Source organism: Miniopterus schreibersii, assembly GCF_964146895.1.
Source record: "Miniopterus schreibersii genome assembly, chromosome: 14".
NCBI lineage: Eukaryota > Metazoa > Chordata > Mammalia > Chiroptera > Miniopteridae > Miniopterus > Miniopterus schreibersii.
Window position 1 is genome coordinate 37,518,931 of NC_138114.1, and position 16,974 is coordinate 37,535,904.

Here is a 16,974-nt window from a genome sequence, read left to right on the forward strand (position 1 = left end):
TGACAGATGTCCCGAAGCCTAGTCTCTTTCTTCTTTAGGAAGACTGTTTCTTAGAACTGGATGCTTTTGATCTCAGTGCTGACAAGCTTTCTAAACCCTCAGGAGATTAGGAGTTGCCCATTAGCTGGACCTAACCTCTATCCATAGGAGTAGCAGATAGACATAGATGGAAACCAGTAAGAGGTGACCTCTGGCAAAGAAGCAGGAAAGCTGTACAAATCAACTCGAAGTTAAGAAGCCCCCAAGGTTGGGGTCATTGAGTGGAGGGGCAGACATACTACACCTCAGAGGTCCCTGAAGGTGTCACTGCACAAAGACTGTGAATCCTACTGGATCAAAACTCTTGTTAGGGAGTCATTGGTACTAACGGACCAAAAAGAGGAGTCAGAAATCATGAAGCAGGATCCAGGCAGAAACACCTCTGGGTCAAACTTCCACACAAAAAATACGTGAATAAAGCTAATCTTCTGTTTCTCCAGTACCTCCTCTCTGTCTTTCACACTTAAGCGTTTGATTTTATCTGTTTTATGCTGTGTGTGTGTGTGTGTGTGTGGCTAGTGTGAGGTAGGGCTCTTGTTTAATGTGTTCTTATATGGAGACCCTTAGTCTCGAAACCATTCATCAGTTGTCCACATTAAGAAAGATCTTCCATGTTTCTCCTTTGCGGGTCATACAGAATACTTCCGATGCTAGTTGTGTGGGTGTTTTTCCCACACCAAGCAATTCTCCAATTCTCTGTGGACACCAACTGGTGTCCTACAATTCTCAATTCTCTTACTATGCAGAATTAGCACAGACTCCACAGGTTAACGGGCTCAGTCCCACAAGACTGCCTCCCTTCACATTACCCACAACTTCTTTTAAACTTGGCTACAAATTGGAGGTTCCCATGACCCCCTCCTTGGGTTTGATAATTTTTTGGAGCCTCTCAGAACCCAGGAAAACAGTTTACTTACTATTGCAAATTTATTACAAAGTATATTTTAAAGGGTACAAATGAACAGCCAGATGAAGAGATGCAGAGGGTGAGGATTGGAAGGGTCCTGAGCACAGGGACTTGGGGTGCACCACCCTCTCAGCACGTGGATGTGTTCCCCAGCCTGAAAGCTCTCCAAAGCCCATACTTTGGGGATTTTTGTGGAGGCTTCATAATGTAGACATCAATTATTAACTCAATTTACAGCCCCTTTCCCTGCTCCAGAGAATGGGAGGCACTGCTGAAAATTCCAAGCTTATCATGGCTTCATCTTTTTGGTGAGCAGCTCTCATCCAGGATCCCACCAAGAGTCTCCTCATTAAAACAAAGGCCACTTGTGTCACCTAGGAAATTCCAAGCAGTTTAGGAAGTCTGTATCAGACATTCCTATCACTCAGGAAATTACAAGGGTTTTAGGAGCTCAGTGTCAGGAACCGGGTCAAAGACAAAATACTAGCACAAACTGGGGACAGAGCCAATATATATATCTCTAATATTATTTCACATCCGTCACACACACAGACACACGCACACACGCACACCCCATCTGCAGTGTGCCTTCTTCCTGGGGGCACATTTCTGCATGTGCCTGGGTCTGTTCCCGGGCTCTCTATTCCATTCCACTGGCCCATTTGTATGTTCCTGTTCCAGTACTACACTCGCTGTAGCTTTATTATTAGTGTCGAAAATTGTAGTGTAAGTTTCCCCACCTCATTCTTCTCTAAGAGGATCACTGTTCTGTATAAACTTTAGAATCAGCTTGCCAAGTTCCTTGGGGGAAAAACGCCTTCCAGTTAGGAATTTTATTGGGATCTCATTAAAATAGATCAGTTTGGAGGAAAACAGGGACATTTTTATCATCTTGTTGAATACTACTTCATCCCCATTTTTCCTGTTGTATCCTCCGGAAATTCTGTTTGAAAATGTCAGACCACCTGCCCTGGCCGGGTGGCTCGGTTGGTTGGAGCATCATCCCGTACACCAAAAAGTTTCGGGTTTAATCCCTGCCAAGGCATGTACGGGGGGCAACTAATGCCCCTCTCCCTCTCCCTCCCTTTCTCTCTCTCTCTCTCTGTCTCAAAACCAGTTAAAAAAACCACATATCCTTGGGTGAAGATTTAAAAAGTATCAGACCATCTGAGTTTCAGTTATTATGTTTTTCATTTCTAGAAATTTATATGGTTCTTTTAATTTCTGCTTGGTCATTCTTTATAATCTCTTTTTCCCTGTTTATATTTTAAAGCCTTTCTTATTTCTTAAACTCCGTATTTCACAATCCGTGTCTGATAAATCCCGTATCTGAAACTTTTTGAGTCTGAGTCTTCTGTCTGCTGTTTTTGCTGGCTCTGGCTCATATTGCCTTCTTTCCTTGTATGTTGTGATTTTTTTTTTTTACTGTGACCTTATTACTTCTTTCCCTTGGAACTTTATCTTGGGAATTCTTTGAGGCCTGGTTTGAAGTTGTTTTCCTACAAAGAGAATTTGCATTTCCTTCTGCTAACCCAGGGACACTGTAAATTAAATGTCTGCCCAAGAGTTTTCTGCCTGCACAGGTATCAGCCAACCCACTGGAGGGCCACTTGCAGATCAGTCTTACCTGAGGTGGAACCCCCACGCTGTCACTTACTGCGTGACCTCAGGCAAGTCAGGCTTTAGGAAACTGCCCCCTCAAAGCTGAAGGCAGGAGGAGCCACAGGAGCGAGGTCTAAAGTACTTGGCTCCCACTCTGACTCAGCCCCTACAGAGAGACTGGACTAAAGCTGGGGCTACCGCTAGGCCACCCCCACTGGCTGGGGCAGGAAAGGGGGCTCCTCAGATGGAGAGAATGACATTCACTGCCTACCAGCTGTGTGAGAGAACCCCACGTAAGCACTTATTTATATACATTATCCCATTTCATCCTTGCAGTCGCCTTAGGTGGCAGGTATTATCCTTATTTCACAGATGATGGGACAGGCAGAGAGATTAAATGACTTTCCCGAGGTCACACAGTAAGTGACAGTGTGAGGGTTCCACCTCAGGTAAGACAATCCACAAATGCCCTCCGGTGGGTTTGCCGATACCTGTGTGGGCAGAAAGCTCTTGGGCAGACATTTCATTTACCAATGTCCCTGGGTTAGCAGAAGGAAATGCAGATCCTTTTTGTAGGGAAGCAACTTCAGCCCGGCCGGGCGTGGCTCAGCGGTTGAGCTTCGACCTAGGATCCAGGCGATCAGGGTTCGATTCCCGGTCAGGGCACATGCGCGGGTTGCAGGCTGGATCCCCAGCAGGGGGCGTGCAGGAGGCAGCCGATCGGTGACTCTCATCACTGATGTTTCTACCTCTCTCTTTCCCTCTCCCTTCCTCTCTATGAAATCAATAAACATATATTTTTTAAAAAACACTATATATACTGGAACATGAATAACAAGACATTAAAATTGTTTATCATTTTAATCATGGGAATATACATCGACAGTAATATAAATGCGAAATAAACAGAAAGGTGTATATTGGCATGAGAACATTTTAAACCTTTTGTATCACACGAACATAAAATATTTAGTAATACAGACTCAACTCTAATGGGACAAGGGGGAAAGGAGGCAAATGGAAATGTGTCTCGGGGTCAGTAGTGGTTACTTCTGAATGTGGTGGAACCCTTGAGTAATTTTTTCCGCAGTGGCAGGATGGTATAGACAGTGGTCACAGGGTGGCCTTCGGAGTCAGCAAGTCTTGCCCGAAATTGGTACCTGCGCGGCCCTAGACAAACACCCAGCTCTCTGGGCGTTAGTTTCCCCCGTTGGGCTGTTTTGGGGACCGAATGAATGATGGGTCTAAAGTGCTAGCCTGCGGTTGGCACAGCTGGCTCCATAAATGTGGCAGTTATTATTTTTACACATCTGTATTCTTTCTAGATTTTAAAAATAGTGAACATGTACTACTTTATAATCAGTTAAAACTTAAACAACAGCAACAACAACAAGGACAGTATATGCTTTGCTGGTAGAAGTATTTTATGTCCCCAGGTTGGGTGTGCGCAGTTTCCAGTTTCTTCCTTGACTCCGAGGATGGGCGCAGAGACCTCCTAAATACTTAGGAGCCACTGCGGGGGGCCGGGGGGGCCGGGCAGTGGGTCCTAGTCCTGCCTGGGCGGGGGAGGGCGAGCTGCAGCCCTGGTTTAGAGATGCTGAGCCTCTCCCTCTGCCCTGCCCAGGTCGCAATGAGCCCCTGAAGAAGGAGCGGCTGAAGTGGAAGAGCGACTACCCCATGACGGATGGGCAGCTGCGGAGCAAGCGGGATGAGTTCTGGGACACAGCCCCTGCCTTCGAGGGCCGCAAGGAGATCTGGGACGCCCTCAAGGCAGCCGCTTATGCCGCTGAGGCCAACGACCATGAGCTGGCCCAGGCCATCCTGGATGGAGCCAGCATCACCCTGCCACATGGTGAGCAGGCAGGGTAGGGGCTTGGTCCCCGGTGGAGCCAGGGGTTCATCAGCACTGTTCAGGGTGGAGGAGAGCCGGTGGCCTGCCACACCGGGAGTTGCTACCCAAGCTTGTGGGTGGCGGGTGTGGCTATTTCTTGTTCATTTAGCAGCCCTTCTGAGCATGGACCAGGAGTGAGGACACAAAGGGAAGTGGGACACGGTTCCTGTTTGCCCAGTGAGGGAATGGAAGCACAAGCCAATCTCAAAGCACTGTGATGAGGGCAGGCTAAGGATTACTCAGGGCGCTTTGGGATCTCAGAACATCTGAGGTACCAACCTTCTGTTGGGTGTTTATGTGCTGGGCACTGAACTAGAAGCTTCTGCGTCACCTCATTTACATTCATAACAGCCTGAGGGGCTGTGTAAAGAGGGGGTAACAGGAGAATTCTGTGGAGTCTTAGACCTAGGTTTAACATGAGTGTCTTTGTTTCCCTGCTCTATGACCTTGAGCTAGGAGCTTCCCAAATTGAAAACCTCAGTGACTTTAAATGGGGGTACCTATCTCGTAGGCCGGTTATTAGGATTCAACGAGATACCATCACATCATTTAGTGTAGTCCTAGCACTTTGTAGGTGCTCAAGGCACAGGAAATATATTTTTACATGCAGTACATTGTACAAGCAAGGAAATTGGGGCCCACTAGGTATATCTCCTAGGTAAGACATGAGGAGCAGGGCCTGTGCTATTTCATCCATCCTTGTAACCTTAGCACCCAGCATATATGCTCAAGAAAGAGTTGTTGAATGAACAAATGGAAAGTTAAATAATTTGCCAGGGTTGTACAAAACAGTACCTAGTGGAGCCAGAATGCCAGCCCAGGTCTTCCTGACTCCACCTTGAGGTCCTCCCAGCTCACCCAGGAACACATGACTGTAGGTAGGGTGGGTTTGTGACTGTGGGGTGGCCGTGACAAGTGTATTAGTCTGCTTGGGCTGCTATAACAAAATACCACTGACTGAGTGTCTTATTAAACAGCAGAAATTTATTTCTCAGTTTTGGAGGCTGGGAAGCTCAATACCAAGGTGCCAGCTGAATCAGGTTTAGGCAAGAGCTCTTCCTGGCTTGTAGATGGCCATCTGCTTGCTATGTCCTTACATGGTGGAGAGAGAGGGGATGCACTCTTGGTGTCTCTTCTTATAAGGACACTAACTCTGTCAGGTCAGGGCCCCACCCAAATGACGTCATTTAACTTTAATTACTCTCATATAGGCCCCTATCTCCACATACAGTGACATTGAGGATTAGAGTTTTAAAATATGGATTTTGTAGGGACATAATTCAGCCCCCAAGAACACTCTGACAAGCCCTGTCTTTCCCACAGGCACCCTCTGTGAATGCTATGATGAGCTGGGCAATCGCTACCAGCTGCCCATCTATTGCCTGTCGCCGCCCGTGAACCTGCTGCTGGAGCACACTGAGGAGGAGAGCGTGGAGCCCCCGGAGCCCACACCCAGCGTGCGCCGTGAGTTCCCACTGAAGGTGCGCCTCTCCACGGGCAAGGACGTGAGGCTCAGCGCCAGCCTGCCTGACACAGTGGGGCAGCTCAAGAGGCAGCTGCATGCCCAGGAGGGCATTGAGCCGTCCTGGCAGCGATGGTTCTTCTCTGGGAAGCTGCTCACAGACCGCACACGGCTCCAGGAAACCAAGATCCAGAAAGATTTTGTCATCCAGGTCATCATCAACCAGCCCCCACCGCCCCAGGACTGAGGAGCCCACGGACCCCTGGGAAGAGAGGCCAGGGAGGGCCTCTGTGGGGCTAAGAGGCCCCTGGGCTGTAGCACAGGCCCCCCTCACCCTGCTGCTGCCTTTGAGTGCTGATATTTTCTTCAGGGGCGCCTCCCCGCTGTATGGCTGCTGGGCAAGCCACAAAGGGACCCTGCCTCCCAGGGCCACCATGGGCCACCAGTGCCCGGCACCCAGGAAGCAGTGCTGCCACACAGGCCTTGCCAACCTTGTCAGAGAAAAAGAAAACTGGGGCCCTTCATCCTGCCTCTCCCACAGCAGGATTGAGCCATGAGGGCCAGCCCGGAGGCCCCTGAAGCCCAGATCTGTCATCTGGTGCCGCCAGCTGTGCTCACTCCGGTTTTCTGCTCAGGGTCTGAAGCAGCAGCTGTCTCCCTCCCCCGTCCCCACCCCCTGACTGCCCTGGGTACAGTGCCAGTGCCCTGGAGGGGAGGGGACCACTCATGAGCCCCAGGGGCAGGGAGCCTGAGGCCAGCCTCTGCCTCTCCCTGCCCCTAGCACAATTGGCAGAGATGAGGTGGTTGGCTGGACGGCTGGGCTGCTGTGGCAGGGGTCTGCACAGGGCCATCTCCTGGCTGTAACCCAAGCTGTGGGGTGTCTGCAGCCAGTCGGCCCCACAGTAGGTCCCTGTGTACAGACATATCTGCATATTTATCAATAAAGCCTTTTGCTCCTTCCTTCTCTCTTGCCTGGCTTTGATTTTGGGTTCCCCTGCAGCTCTGTGGAGCCCCAGGACCCAGTTCTGATGTGGGAGCAGGTGGGTGCACGGCCTCCCCAGCTACTCTGGATGCAGCAGAGTACAGTGGAGCAAACCGTGAGCTGCTAGTGTCTGGGCCCTGTGTTCTCATGTGTCCTCAGGAAAAGCCACTTAACCACTGAGTCCACTTCGTTTATCTTTAAAGTGGATGTGATGCCACCTGCCCGGCCTCCTCCCTCAGTTCCCGGGGGCAGTAAATGGGCTCACAGATGTGAAGAAGGCAACGTCTCAGGAAGGTGGTGGTAGTTACCTGCCAGTCTGGTCCTGCAGCAGGAGGGTGCTGGCTTCCTGCTCCAACCCCTGAGCCAGGCCCTCAAGACTAAGGTGTGTGCAGATCCTGAGACACTGTGTCCTTGGTGATGGTAAAGTAAAATCTCTGACAAATTGAGAGCATGTGCTGCCTTGCCAGCAAGGGGGCCAGAGGAAAAAAGGAGCTGGTCCTGTGCTTCCTTAGGGAAAAGTGTGCATATAAGCAGAGAGGGTGCTCTTGGATACCGTGGTTTAGCTCAGGTCCGGCCACGTGAGTGTTACAGAACAGTGGTGGCCGTGGTTCACTGGCAGGTGAAACATGGGTCATGGCGACCCAGGCCGGCTCCCACAGTTCCAGGTGTGGGGCTGAGCAAGTTCAGGCCCGCTTCTTCTCCAGTTGGGAGTAGTTTTCTTTCTCTGAGCATGGCTGGTCCCCAGTCAGGGTGGCCTGACAGGGAAACGGGAGAAAAGGACAATCAGTCATCTGGGCTTGGCACTGCCCTCTGTCCCTCCCACTGGCTTCCTGTGACCCCTGTTGAAGCAAGACCCTGCACCTCCCACAGAGGCCCCCTGATGAGGTTTGTCAGGGACTAATGGACATACAGCCAAACGCAGGGATGCTTTGCTAGGGGGTGCTGTGGGACCCCAGAGAGACAAAGGCCTGCATGAGTTGTGGGCAAAGAGGGAAGCAGCTGCCCTTATCCCCACCAGCCACCCTGCCACTCCAGCCCAGATGAAGCAGTCTGCCCCTTTCCAGAGCCAGCAGGGCCTGTTCAGAGGACAGCCCACAACACAGGACTATCTTGGGTCCCCACGTTTGGCTTTTAGGCCCTCTGGCTAGCACTAGCTGGGCCCCCTTGCCGGCAAGCCAGCACATGTTCTCAATTTGTCAGAGATTTTACTTTAACATCACCAAGGACACAGTGTCTCAGGATCTGCACACACCAGTTTCCAGGTGTCCAGCAGGTGGCAGTGCCATCGGGGCTAGGAGCAGCCAGTGGGCCCTACGTGCAGCCCAGCTGCCCTGGCTAAGGACCAGCTGGGCCCAAGCACTCATGACAGGCTGGGCAGGCTCCTTCCGATAGCCCCTGCTCTCGGGGTGCTGTGCCCTCCGGCTCCAATAGGCCAGGGGTTGTGGGGGGCAACTGTCCTTGCCTCCCCCTGCTCCCTGGGGCTGCCCGGGGTGAAGGTGACAGGTGGGGGAGGCAGGTGGAGATTTGAGCCGGTGAGCTCATAGCAAAGGCGCCCAGCAGGGCGGGGTGGGTTCCCTGGTCTATAAAGCCCCCGTGGCTCTTGGCCCGAGGGAGCGGGTGAGGGAGCGGGTCATGGACGGCACTATGGCGGGCCCCGAGGCGGTGCAGAGCGCCACGGCCCTCATCGAGGAGCGGCTGGCGCAGGAGGAGGCGCAGGAGGTACCGCAGAGGCGCGGGGGCGCGGGGCTTCCCAGGAGACCCAGCTCTGCTGTCAAGGGAAGGAAGAGGCTGGCTGCCACACCTGTGGCGGGAAGGGGGACAGGTGTCCCTAGAGCTCCATTCCAGCCACAGGGTGCTCCTGGTGGACAGGGTTGCTGGCGGTGGGAGACTGAGGCGTCAGCCCCAAGAACTGAGGGACCGAGGGGCAGTGGGGTGGGTGAGCCTAGCTGGGCTCCCCGAGACCCTGCCCACCTGCCTGGGCCTGAGGCAAGCCCGCTGCCTGGGAATGTGGGCCCCTGAGATCCCCCAGTTTCTGGGTGGGAGACAGTGTTTGTTACTGAAGAAGAATGGCTGGGAGCAGAGGGAGGGAGGGAGGGCTGCTGGGAAAGGAAGCGTGAGTTTTCCCAGGACTGCCAGCCACACTTGCAGGGGACTTTGGAGCATGGAGCTCTGGGCAACTGCATTTTCTCTGGAATAAGGAAATTGCGGGAGGAGCGAGAGAGCTTATCCTACTCTTCATTTTATTTAAACTAATACTTGACCTAGAATCTGTTCTGCCAAGTGCCCAGTTCTGTGAGGACTGAGAGGACCTGTAAGGCCAGCCTCTGCCTCCCTTTTACCAACCTGCATTCATTTTAGCCAACATTTGTCAGGTGCACAGTTTACTAAGAAACAGCAGAGTGAAGGAATGGTGAAATAGAGATGTTAAATCAGAAAGAAGTGAAGGAGCACAAAAGGTGGGGAGGTCATTCCAACTGTGGGCCCTCAAGGACTTTGTGGACAGGATGGCATTTGAGCTCGGCCTTCAAGAATGGTGAGTGGCGATCAGGAGTGGGGAGAGTATTCCAGGCTGAGGAAAATACAGGCGCTGAAGTTTGGGAGAGTGAAAGCATGACTGTTATGAGAAAGTCTGGTAGCAGGGGCTAAGGCTGGGAAGGGAGGCAGGACAAAAAACCAGATTGGGACATGTGAAAGATACTTATTCTGTGGGCAGTGGGGAGCCACTAAATGTTATTGAGGGAGGGAGGGTGGTGCCTTCTGACCTAGTTTAGAAGGCAGCTCTGATATTCCTGAGAAGGACTGGGAGGGGAAAGACTGGCCCTAACAGGAATGGGAAGGAGACAATAAATCAGCTTAGAGTTTGACTCCATTCAAAAGAAGAAGAGCGACTGAGTGGGGTGAGGAAGGGGGGAGGATCAGGACTCCAGTGGAAGAAGAGATGAAGGCTAGGACAGGGAAGGCAGGCTTGTCGGGGAAGAGCTTGGACTGAGCCTGCTGAGTCTTGGCCTGGGAATCCCTGGATGTCCAGGAATGCCACTGCTCATTCCCCCAAGGGCCTGTGCATCAGTGCCAGGCAGGTGAATCATGCCACTGTGCCATTTTTGGAGTGCTGGATACAGAGACCTTTAGCAAGGAGACATGGGGCAGTCCTCATCCATTCATTCATACAACAAATATAGCAGCAGGGCTCTCGGGACACTAGGTGCCCACAGAGCCAGCCTTCCCATCGAGTACCTCCAAGTGCCAGGCGCTATGCTAAGTATTGCACAGGCATTCCCCCATTCCATCTGTACAACCATCTATGAAGTAGAGTGGAAGTTTTGTTGTGTTTCACCAACTAGCATCCAATGCAATAAGCATTTATTGAGCACCTCCTGTATGCCAACCCACAGAGCCGAATCTGAAGCTGGGGCCACAGAGTCTGGGTAAGATGTGAATGAACATTAGAGTCCCCAGTTGTTCCCACCAGCCCCAAGCCCAGTAGGGTCCTCAGAGGAGAGCCTCTGTCCAGCCTGTGCCTGCTTCTTGGGATGGGAGAGGGAAAGGGATCCTGGAGACCAGCCTGGGGATGAGACTCTGTTGTGGGGCACTTACTGGGTCAGGTCATCACTGAGGACTTAGGGGCGGGCAGAGGTGCTGAGCCCACCTGCAGTCATCCATTCACTCCTTTACTTATTTATTCTCCAAACATCCCCCGAGCACCTGCCATGGGTTGGGCCCTGTCACAGGTGCTGGGGATACCAAGATGATTAAGATCCAAGCCCAGCCTGTCGCTGCTCCACGAGGAGCCCAGCCAGGCTGCCACATGCAGCAGTAGCTGCAGCCCGAGGTCAGCACTAGGGAGACTTCAAACCCTTGTAAGCCCCACGTGGAAGGGAGAAGCCAGTAGACAATAGGACCCCCCAAATAAAGACCTGGGAAATCAGCCCTCAATGACCCTTGAAAAGTGTAACACCAGAACTCAGTGGGAAGTGATAAAAAGTGAGCTGAGAGCTCTGTAAGGGTGGCCATTCCTCCCCAGCTGGCATCTTGATCAGCGCCCGCGCAGCTGGGCGACTGTTCCTGGTGGCTGGGACCTCAGAGAGGGGGGCGCCAGCTCTTCACAGAGTGGGTCCTCTAGGCGAGAGGGAGGAAGCAGCCAGGCAGGCAGAGCTGCAGGCGGAGCTGAGACTGCGAGGAGTCTCACCTGGATTTTCACAGAGGGAATAAGGTTATTAGAGTCCACTTCAAGTGAAAGCTGGGGACTTTGGGCTCCCATCTCTTGGGTTCCCTGAGAGCAACAGTTTCTACGCTTTAAGAGTTCATGGATCAGTAAAACCTGAGGGGAAAGAGTTGGTATCTGACATAGATTTGCAAATTTTTATATTAAGCCATTAAAAAAAATAATAACTATCATCTTATCACAATTATTTCATCAAAGTAAAATTTTAAGGCCGAAGAAGTTTGAAAAATAATCTGAGTGCTTGAAAAAGTGAATGTATTTAGTTTCATGAAAATTCATTCCAGTAGCTTTTAATTCTGTTTGGCTGGGGACTCAGGGCTGTCAGGGGAGTGGGGTTGGGGTTGAGAGAGGGGACTAAAACTTGCCCCCTTGGTGTGGAGAGGGCGTCTCACCAGGAGCCCTGCTCTGGCCAGGGGCCTCCAGGAACAGTCAGGAGTGGGCAGAGGAAGGGCTCTGAGGCCACGCAGGAAAAAGTCCTTGGAGTGTGTCCTCGGGGCGGTTAGGGGAGAAGCTACCTGCCTCCCCAGGCTCTGCAGACAGGCCCTAGAGCACGTCTTCTCCTTGGCTTGTCAGAAACTCCGAGGAACTGCCCACCAGAAGCTGTCCATGGACATGCTGGTGCTGGAGGACGAGAAGCACCACGGGGCTGCGAATCTGACCTTACAAAAGGTTAAGGTAAGTGGGAGGAGAGTCCAGCGTCTGTGCTTTGGCCAGGCGGCTATGGCCTCGCTCTTCCTGGTGTGGCCCTTGAACCAGCAGCTCAGCAGCCCCTGGAAGCAGGTTGGCAGTGTAGCATGTATGCCACCCTCCACCCCCTCCCCAGACCTGCTCCCCAGATCTGCACATGCTCAGATCCCAGGGGAAGCCCAGCGAGAGGAGAGCCATATGCCAGGGCACCGCGCAGGCATGAAGGGGCTCAGGGGCTGTGTGCGCTGACAGGAGAGATCACCACACTGATTGGAGAAAACCAGTTTCCAGACCACTGTGTGGAGCATGATCCCATAGGAGCGTGTCTGGGAGAAGTTACCTCTGGGAGAGAAGGACTTTCTCTTCAAAACTTTTTTGCTTCTGTATTACTTTTATTTTTAATATTAATCACGTATTACCTTTATGGTCACACACACACAAGTAGAACTGCATGGAGAGCTGAGGATTTGGACCCTGTTCTAAAGGCCTGGGCTAAGAATTGCCTCCCGAGATGCCCTCATCAACTCCCCACCCTGTGTGAGGCCTTCCAGGCAGCCCCCTCAAGCCTCCCTGCCCCCTGATCTGAGCCACCTGCGTCAGGGTCTCATCTGCTTCTCCTACTCCTGGGAAGGAGAGCTAGACTTGGATCCTTTCCCTCTTGAAAGCTTGCCCTATCCTCCCCCTCCAGCTTAGCTTAGGGGTCCCCAAGCTCCCGCTGTGGGGGTTGATGGACCATCCCCACGCAGGGCCAAGAGCGTGTGCGCAAGACATCCCTAGACCTGCGGCGGGAGATCATCGAGGTGGGCGGGATCCAGAACCTCATTGAACTACGGAAAAAACGGAAGCAGAAGAAGCGGGCCGCCCTGGCCGCCCAGGAGCAGCCTCCAGAGCCCGAGGAGATCGTAAGTGTCCTGGGACGACACCTGTGTGGGCCAAGGGAGCTGGGGAGGCCTGGATCACTGCGGGGGGGACCCTCCATGATGGCATTTATGCCCTTCAGACTGGCCCTGTGGAGGAGGAGACATTCCTGAAAGCTGCTGTGGAAGGGAAAATGAAGGTCATCGAGAAGTTTCTGGCAGATGGGGGTTCCCCGGACACCTGCGATCAGGTGATGTTCTCACCGACCCCTTCACCTGTGCCTGCCTCCTTTTCAGAGTTGCAGCCCCACCACACCCAACTGTGGGCCTGTTTGAGAGCAGGCATCCCTCAGAAGATTTGGGATGCCCCTTCCCCACACAGGAATTTATCTAAATCCTTAGACCATTTTCAACGTGAACCCCATCTGGAGTACCAAATGTCACGTAGCTCTTCGAGGGAATAAAGGAATGGAATTAAAAAACAAACAAACAAACAAAAAGACCAAAGCAGAAAGCCAACTGCAAAGGGAGGAAGTTCATTCTTTCTTTGAATCAGTAATCAGGGTGTACCTGTCCATCCTGGCCCTGGGCTAGGCACTCAGGGGAAACAGAGTCAAGAAAGACTCAGCTGGCCCTCAACTACTCTCTTGCACTGGAGGGTTGTCTGGGCCCCTGGGACAGCTCTGGCCTAGAGATTTCAAGAAGATGATAGTACTTGAGCTGCATCTTGAAGGAATAGCAAGAATTCATTAAGCGCTGAGAGTAAAATGGGCATTCTGGCACAGGCACTAGCCTGTGCAAAGGCCTGGCTTGATGGGCTTGGGGTCAGTGAGAAGGTCGGAGTCCCCAGGGCACAGGAGGGATCCAAGACTGGTCTGGATAGAATATGAGGAGCTGGCAGAACATGGAAGATATGGGGACCCAGCACAGGGGTCATAATCAATCTGGGTGAGGTAAGGCCTCAGCCTCAGCTTGCGTGGGAGATGAGCTCAGGCCTGAGGCCAGAGGTCAGGCCCTGACAGTCTCTATGGGGACAGTTCCGCAGAACAGCACTGCACCGAGCTTCCCTGGAGGGCCACCTGGAGGTCCTGGAGAAGCTTCTGGAGAGCGGGGCCACTGTGGACTTTCAGGACCGGGTGAGTGAGAGGGCAGGTATTGGCTGGGAGGCAGGAGGTGGGTCTAGACTCCCTCTCTGTATGCCAACCTGGGACACAGACAGGCTGCCTCAGGGGCCAGGCCCCATCTCTAGTGGTTGTATGACCTTGGGCAGGTCTCATCTCCTCTCTGTAAGTCTGGCTTGGACTACATGGACCCCAAGGACTCCTATGTTCTGTTTGATCACTGCCCAGGCACTAGAGTGCCCCATCTCTTCCCAGTACCTTTCTCCTGGATATCTTCCTGCCCTTTTGGCTGAGGTCCTTTCCCCCAGGGCACTTTCTTCCCTGAAGTTCTGCAATTAGGTCCCATCCTTCCCTTCTAGTTGGATTGCACAGCCATGCATTGGGCCTGCCGCGGGGGCCACTTGGAGGTGGTGAAACTCCTGCAAAGCCGAGGAGCAGACACCAATATGAGAGATAAGGTGAGGCAATAATGTTCCCAGATATTGGGGTGGCTGTGGGTGGGGAGTGGGAGGCAGAGGGCAGAACAGTGGGGAAAGCAGGAAGGTAGTGAACGAGTCTGGTTTCGGGAGTGGCCGCAGAGCCCAGGGATGGATCGTTTCCATCAACCACAGGCCCTTGGAAACCACCATCTGCGGATGGGAGCAGGAAGAACAGAGGAGAGGGAGGGAGAAGAGATTCACTATCTTGGGGGCTTTTATCCAAAAGATACAGGATTTGCTCATCAATGCAAACCTTCAACATCTTTCTATCTACTGTCTATCCATCTATCCATCTATTCATTCATCTTTCCATTCACTTATTCATCCATTCATTTATTTATTCATCCACCATCTTTTATTTATTACTTGTATGTGACCTTGAGCAAGTAACAGCCTCTGAGCCTTTATTGCTCATCTGTAAAATGTCTTGCAGAGTTGTATAGATGAGATGGGAAAATGTATGTAAATTGATTATTTATTCAAAATAAGGCTAATGTTTTATAAGCTTTTGCCATGCCCATCACATAGTCATCTCTCAATAAATGGCATCTATTACAATTATTAAAAGAAGGGCAGAGGAGTGAGCAGTTGCTCATAGCTGGGTGAGAGGGGAATCATGGAAGGCTTCCCAGAGGAGGTAGCATATAATGTTTCAGAGATAGACTATTGGATAGGATGGTGAGAATTATAGCATTCCCTGCCCCTCCAGGGCTCAGGCCTTGGCACTAGGACTTGGAGGAAGGATTAGCTGGAGTTAAGACAGCCCCCTTCCCAAAGGCACACAGTTCAGATCCCTTCAGCCAGCAATTTCTGCTTCCTCCCTACTCAGCTGCTGAGCACCCCACTGCATGTGGCAGTTCGAACTGGGCACGTGGAGATTGTGGAGTATTTTCTGTCCCTGGGCCTGGACATCAATGCCAAAGACAGAGTGAGTGTCTGGGTTCTCTCCTGCCCTGCGCCACCTTGGGGGTGCAGGCAGCCTGAGGGCTCCCATGCGCCCATGTGGGCTCTGCTGAGTGTCACACTGGCTCTAGGAAGGGGACAGTGCCCTGCATGACGCCGTGAGGCTCAACCGCTACAAAATCATCAAACTGCTGCTCCTACACGGGGCTGACATGATGACCAAGAACCTGGTAAGTGCATCCCTTTCCTGATTCAGTTATCAGTGTGCACCGCACACCCAGGCCCTGTGCTGGGCACTCAGAGGAAATGTAGAACTTTCACAGTGGAGAGTCTCTCTGGGACCCTGGGGTTTTCAGGCCCAGCCAGCTTCCCAAGTCTCTCTATGTCCTGAGGGCAAGTGCAGAGAAATAACCTGTAGGGACAGTTAGGGGGCTTCCCAAGGGCCCCTAAATAGACCAAAGGAAGTCCTAATGTCCAGCCCCAGGGAGTCCAAAGTCATGGAGGGACAGAGCTGGAATGAACCTAGGCACTTGGTTGGCATGACCATTCCTAGCACACCCTATTGGTTCCTGGTGTCCTTGAGTTCTCTTAGGATCCCATGTCCCCTAGTCCAAGCTCTTCTTTGGAACTCAGAGAAATCACAAAATGGAGGAGAATGGGGGGTCCCCCTAAATTACAAAAGGCTAAGGGGATATGGAAAAGTCAGGAAGATATGGGGAGGGTGTGTATGAGGACTTCTCAACCTTGGCATTACTGACATTTGGGGCTGGATCACTGTCATGCTGGCTGTTCTGTGCACTGTAGGATATTTAAGCAGCATCCCTGACCTCTCCTCAAGATGCCAGTAGTACCCCCCACAACCCCCCCCTCCACCCCCAGCAGTGATAAACAAAAGGTCTCCAGACATTGCCAATTGCTCCGTTGGGAGTCGCTGGTATAGAGGAGGACACCTGCTGGTACAGACTTCTGAACAGTGACCAGATCCCTTGGTTCCCCCAGGAAGGAAAGACTCCCACAGACCTGGTGAAGCTGTGGCAAGCTGACACCCGGAATGCTCTGGAGCACCCTGAGCCGGGGTCAGAGCAGAACGGGCTGGAGGGGGCTGCTGAGAGTGGGCGGGAGACCCCCCAGCCTGTGCCAGCCCAGTAAACGTCTGAATGGCCCCCAGACCTGAGCCGTTCCTCTGCAGAAGACCCAGGAGCACCCACAACCTACCACAATAAAAAAGGCATTTTGCTATGTGTGATATTAGTTTCCGTTTGTCTGAAATATTTAGGAATGCAAGATGAGCTGGGGAAGAGGGGACTTGGAGCCCTTGGGCTCCTGTGCCAGCCTTGCCGTGTTTCCCCTTCTTGCTTTCACCCTGTCGCCCCTCTTCCCAAGTCCCAGCGTGGATCAGCTTCGCCGAGCCCTCGCCCCTGATCACCCCCTCCTTGTGACCGCGCTGTCTTGGAACAGCACAGGCCTGTCACCCGGCAGCCTTAAAAGGAAGATCCCAGTTGCGAAGTGGGGCAGCCAAGGGACCCGCCACGCCTCCCACAGGGCTCCGCCAGTCAGCTCCTCCAGCCACCACGACCTGCCAGGCAGAAGCTGGCGGGCTCCTGGCTTTGGGGCTGGAAACTGTGGGAGGAGGGCCAGGCCCCACTAGACACACCCTTTAGTGTCGGGACCCCAGGAGCAAGACCTCCACCTGGCAGAGGGACATTGGGTTGTGGCATTTCTCCAGCTGTTCCCCAGGAAGAAGAGGAATACCCCCCCCCCCGGGACCTATAGGCCTGGCCTTTGACCTGGGGACACCTGGCCCAGCGTGCCCCAGGTCTGA

The 16,974-nt window shown here is 52.7% G+C and overlaps 2 protein-coding genes across 4 annotated transcripts in view; both read left to right on the forward strand.

Annotated features, from left to right (window-relative positions):
- The window catches only part of UBTD1 (ubiquitin domain containing 1), a 51,085-nt gene extending 44,224 nt beyond the window's left edge, over window positions 1-6,861 (forward strand). For all 3 annotated transcript variants that reach the window (XM_081158784.1, XM_081158785.1, XM_081158786.1), the window contains 2 exons: window positions 4,173-4,400; window positions 5,763-6,861. In XM_081158784.1, coding sequence (XP_081014910.1) covers window positions 4,173-4,400; window positions 5,763-6,148 — 614 coding nt within the window. In that variant the 3' untranslated portion in view covers window positions 6,149-6,861. The remainder of the gene's footprint in view (window positions 1-4,172; window positions 4,401-5,762) is intronic.
- Window positions 6,862-8,496: 1,635 nt separating this feature from the next.
- Window positions 8,497-16,398, forward strand: ANKRD2 (ankyrin repeat domain 2). The gene is made up of 9 exons (XM_081157344.1): window positions 8,497-8,602; window positions 11,679-11,780; window positions 12,539-12,694; window positions 12,793-12,900; window positions 13,687-13,785; window positions 14,130-14,228; window positions 15,079-15,177; window positions 15,284-15,382; window positions 16,152-16,398. Exons 1-9 carry the CDS (start codon window positions 8,516-8,518, stop codon window positions 16,299-16,301), a joined length of 999 nt encoding a protein of 332 aa, XP_081013470.1. The 5' UTR covers window positions 8,497-8,515; the 3' UTR covers window positions 16,302-16,398.
- Window positions 16,399-16,974: the final 576 nt, after the last annotated feature.

Excerpts from the sequence above, each read along its gene's own strand:
- ANKRD2 (XM_081157344.1), top strand. The coding sequence starts at position 8,516 with ATGGACGGCACTATGGCGGGCCCCGAGGCGGTGCAGAGCGCCACGGCC. Across the intron at positions 11,781-12,538 it reads TGACCTTACAAAAGGTTAAG|GGCCAAGAGCGTGTGCGCAA; the intron begins GTAAGTGGGAGG and ends ATCCCCACGCAG. Across the intron at positions 15,383-16,151 it reads ACATGATGACCAAGAACCTG|GAAGGAAAGACTCCCACAGA; the intron begins GTAAGTGCATCC and ends TGGTTCCCCCAG.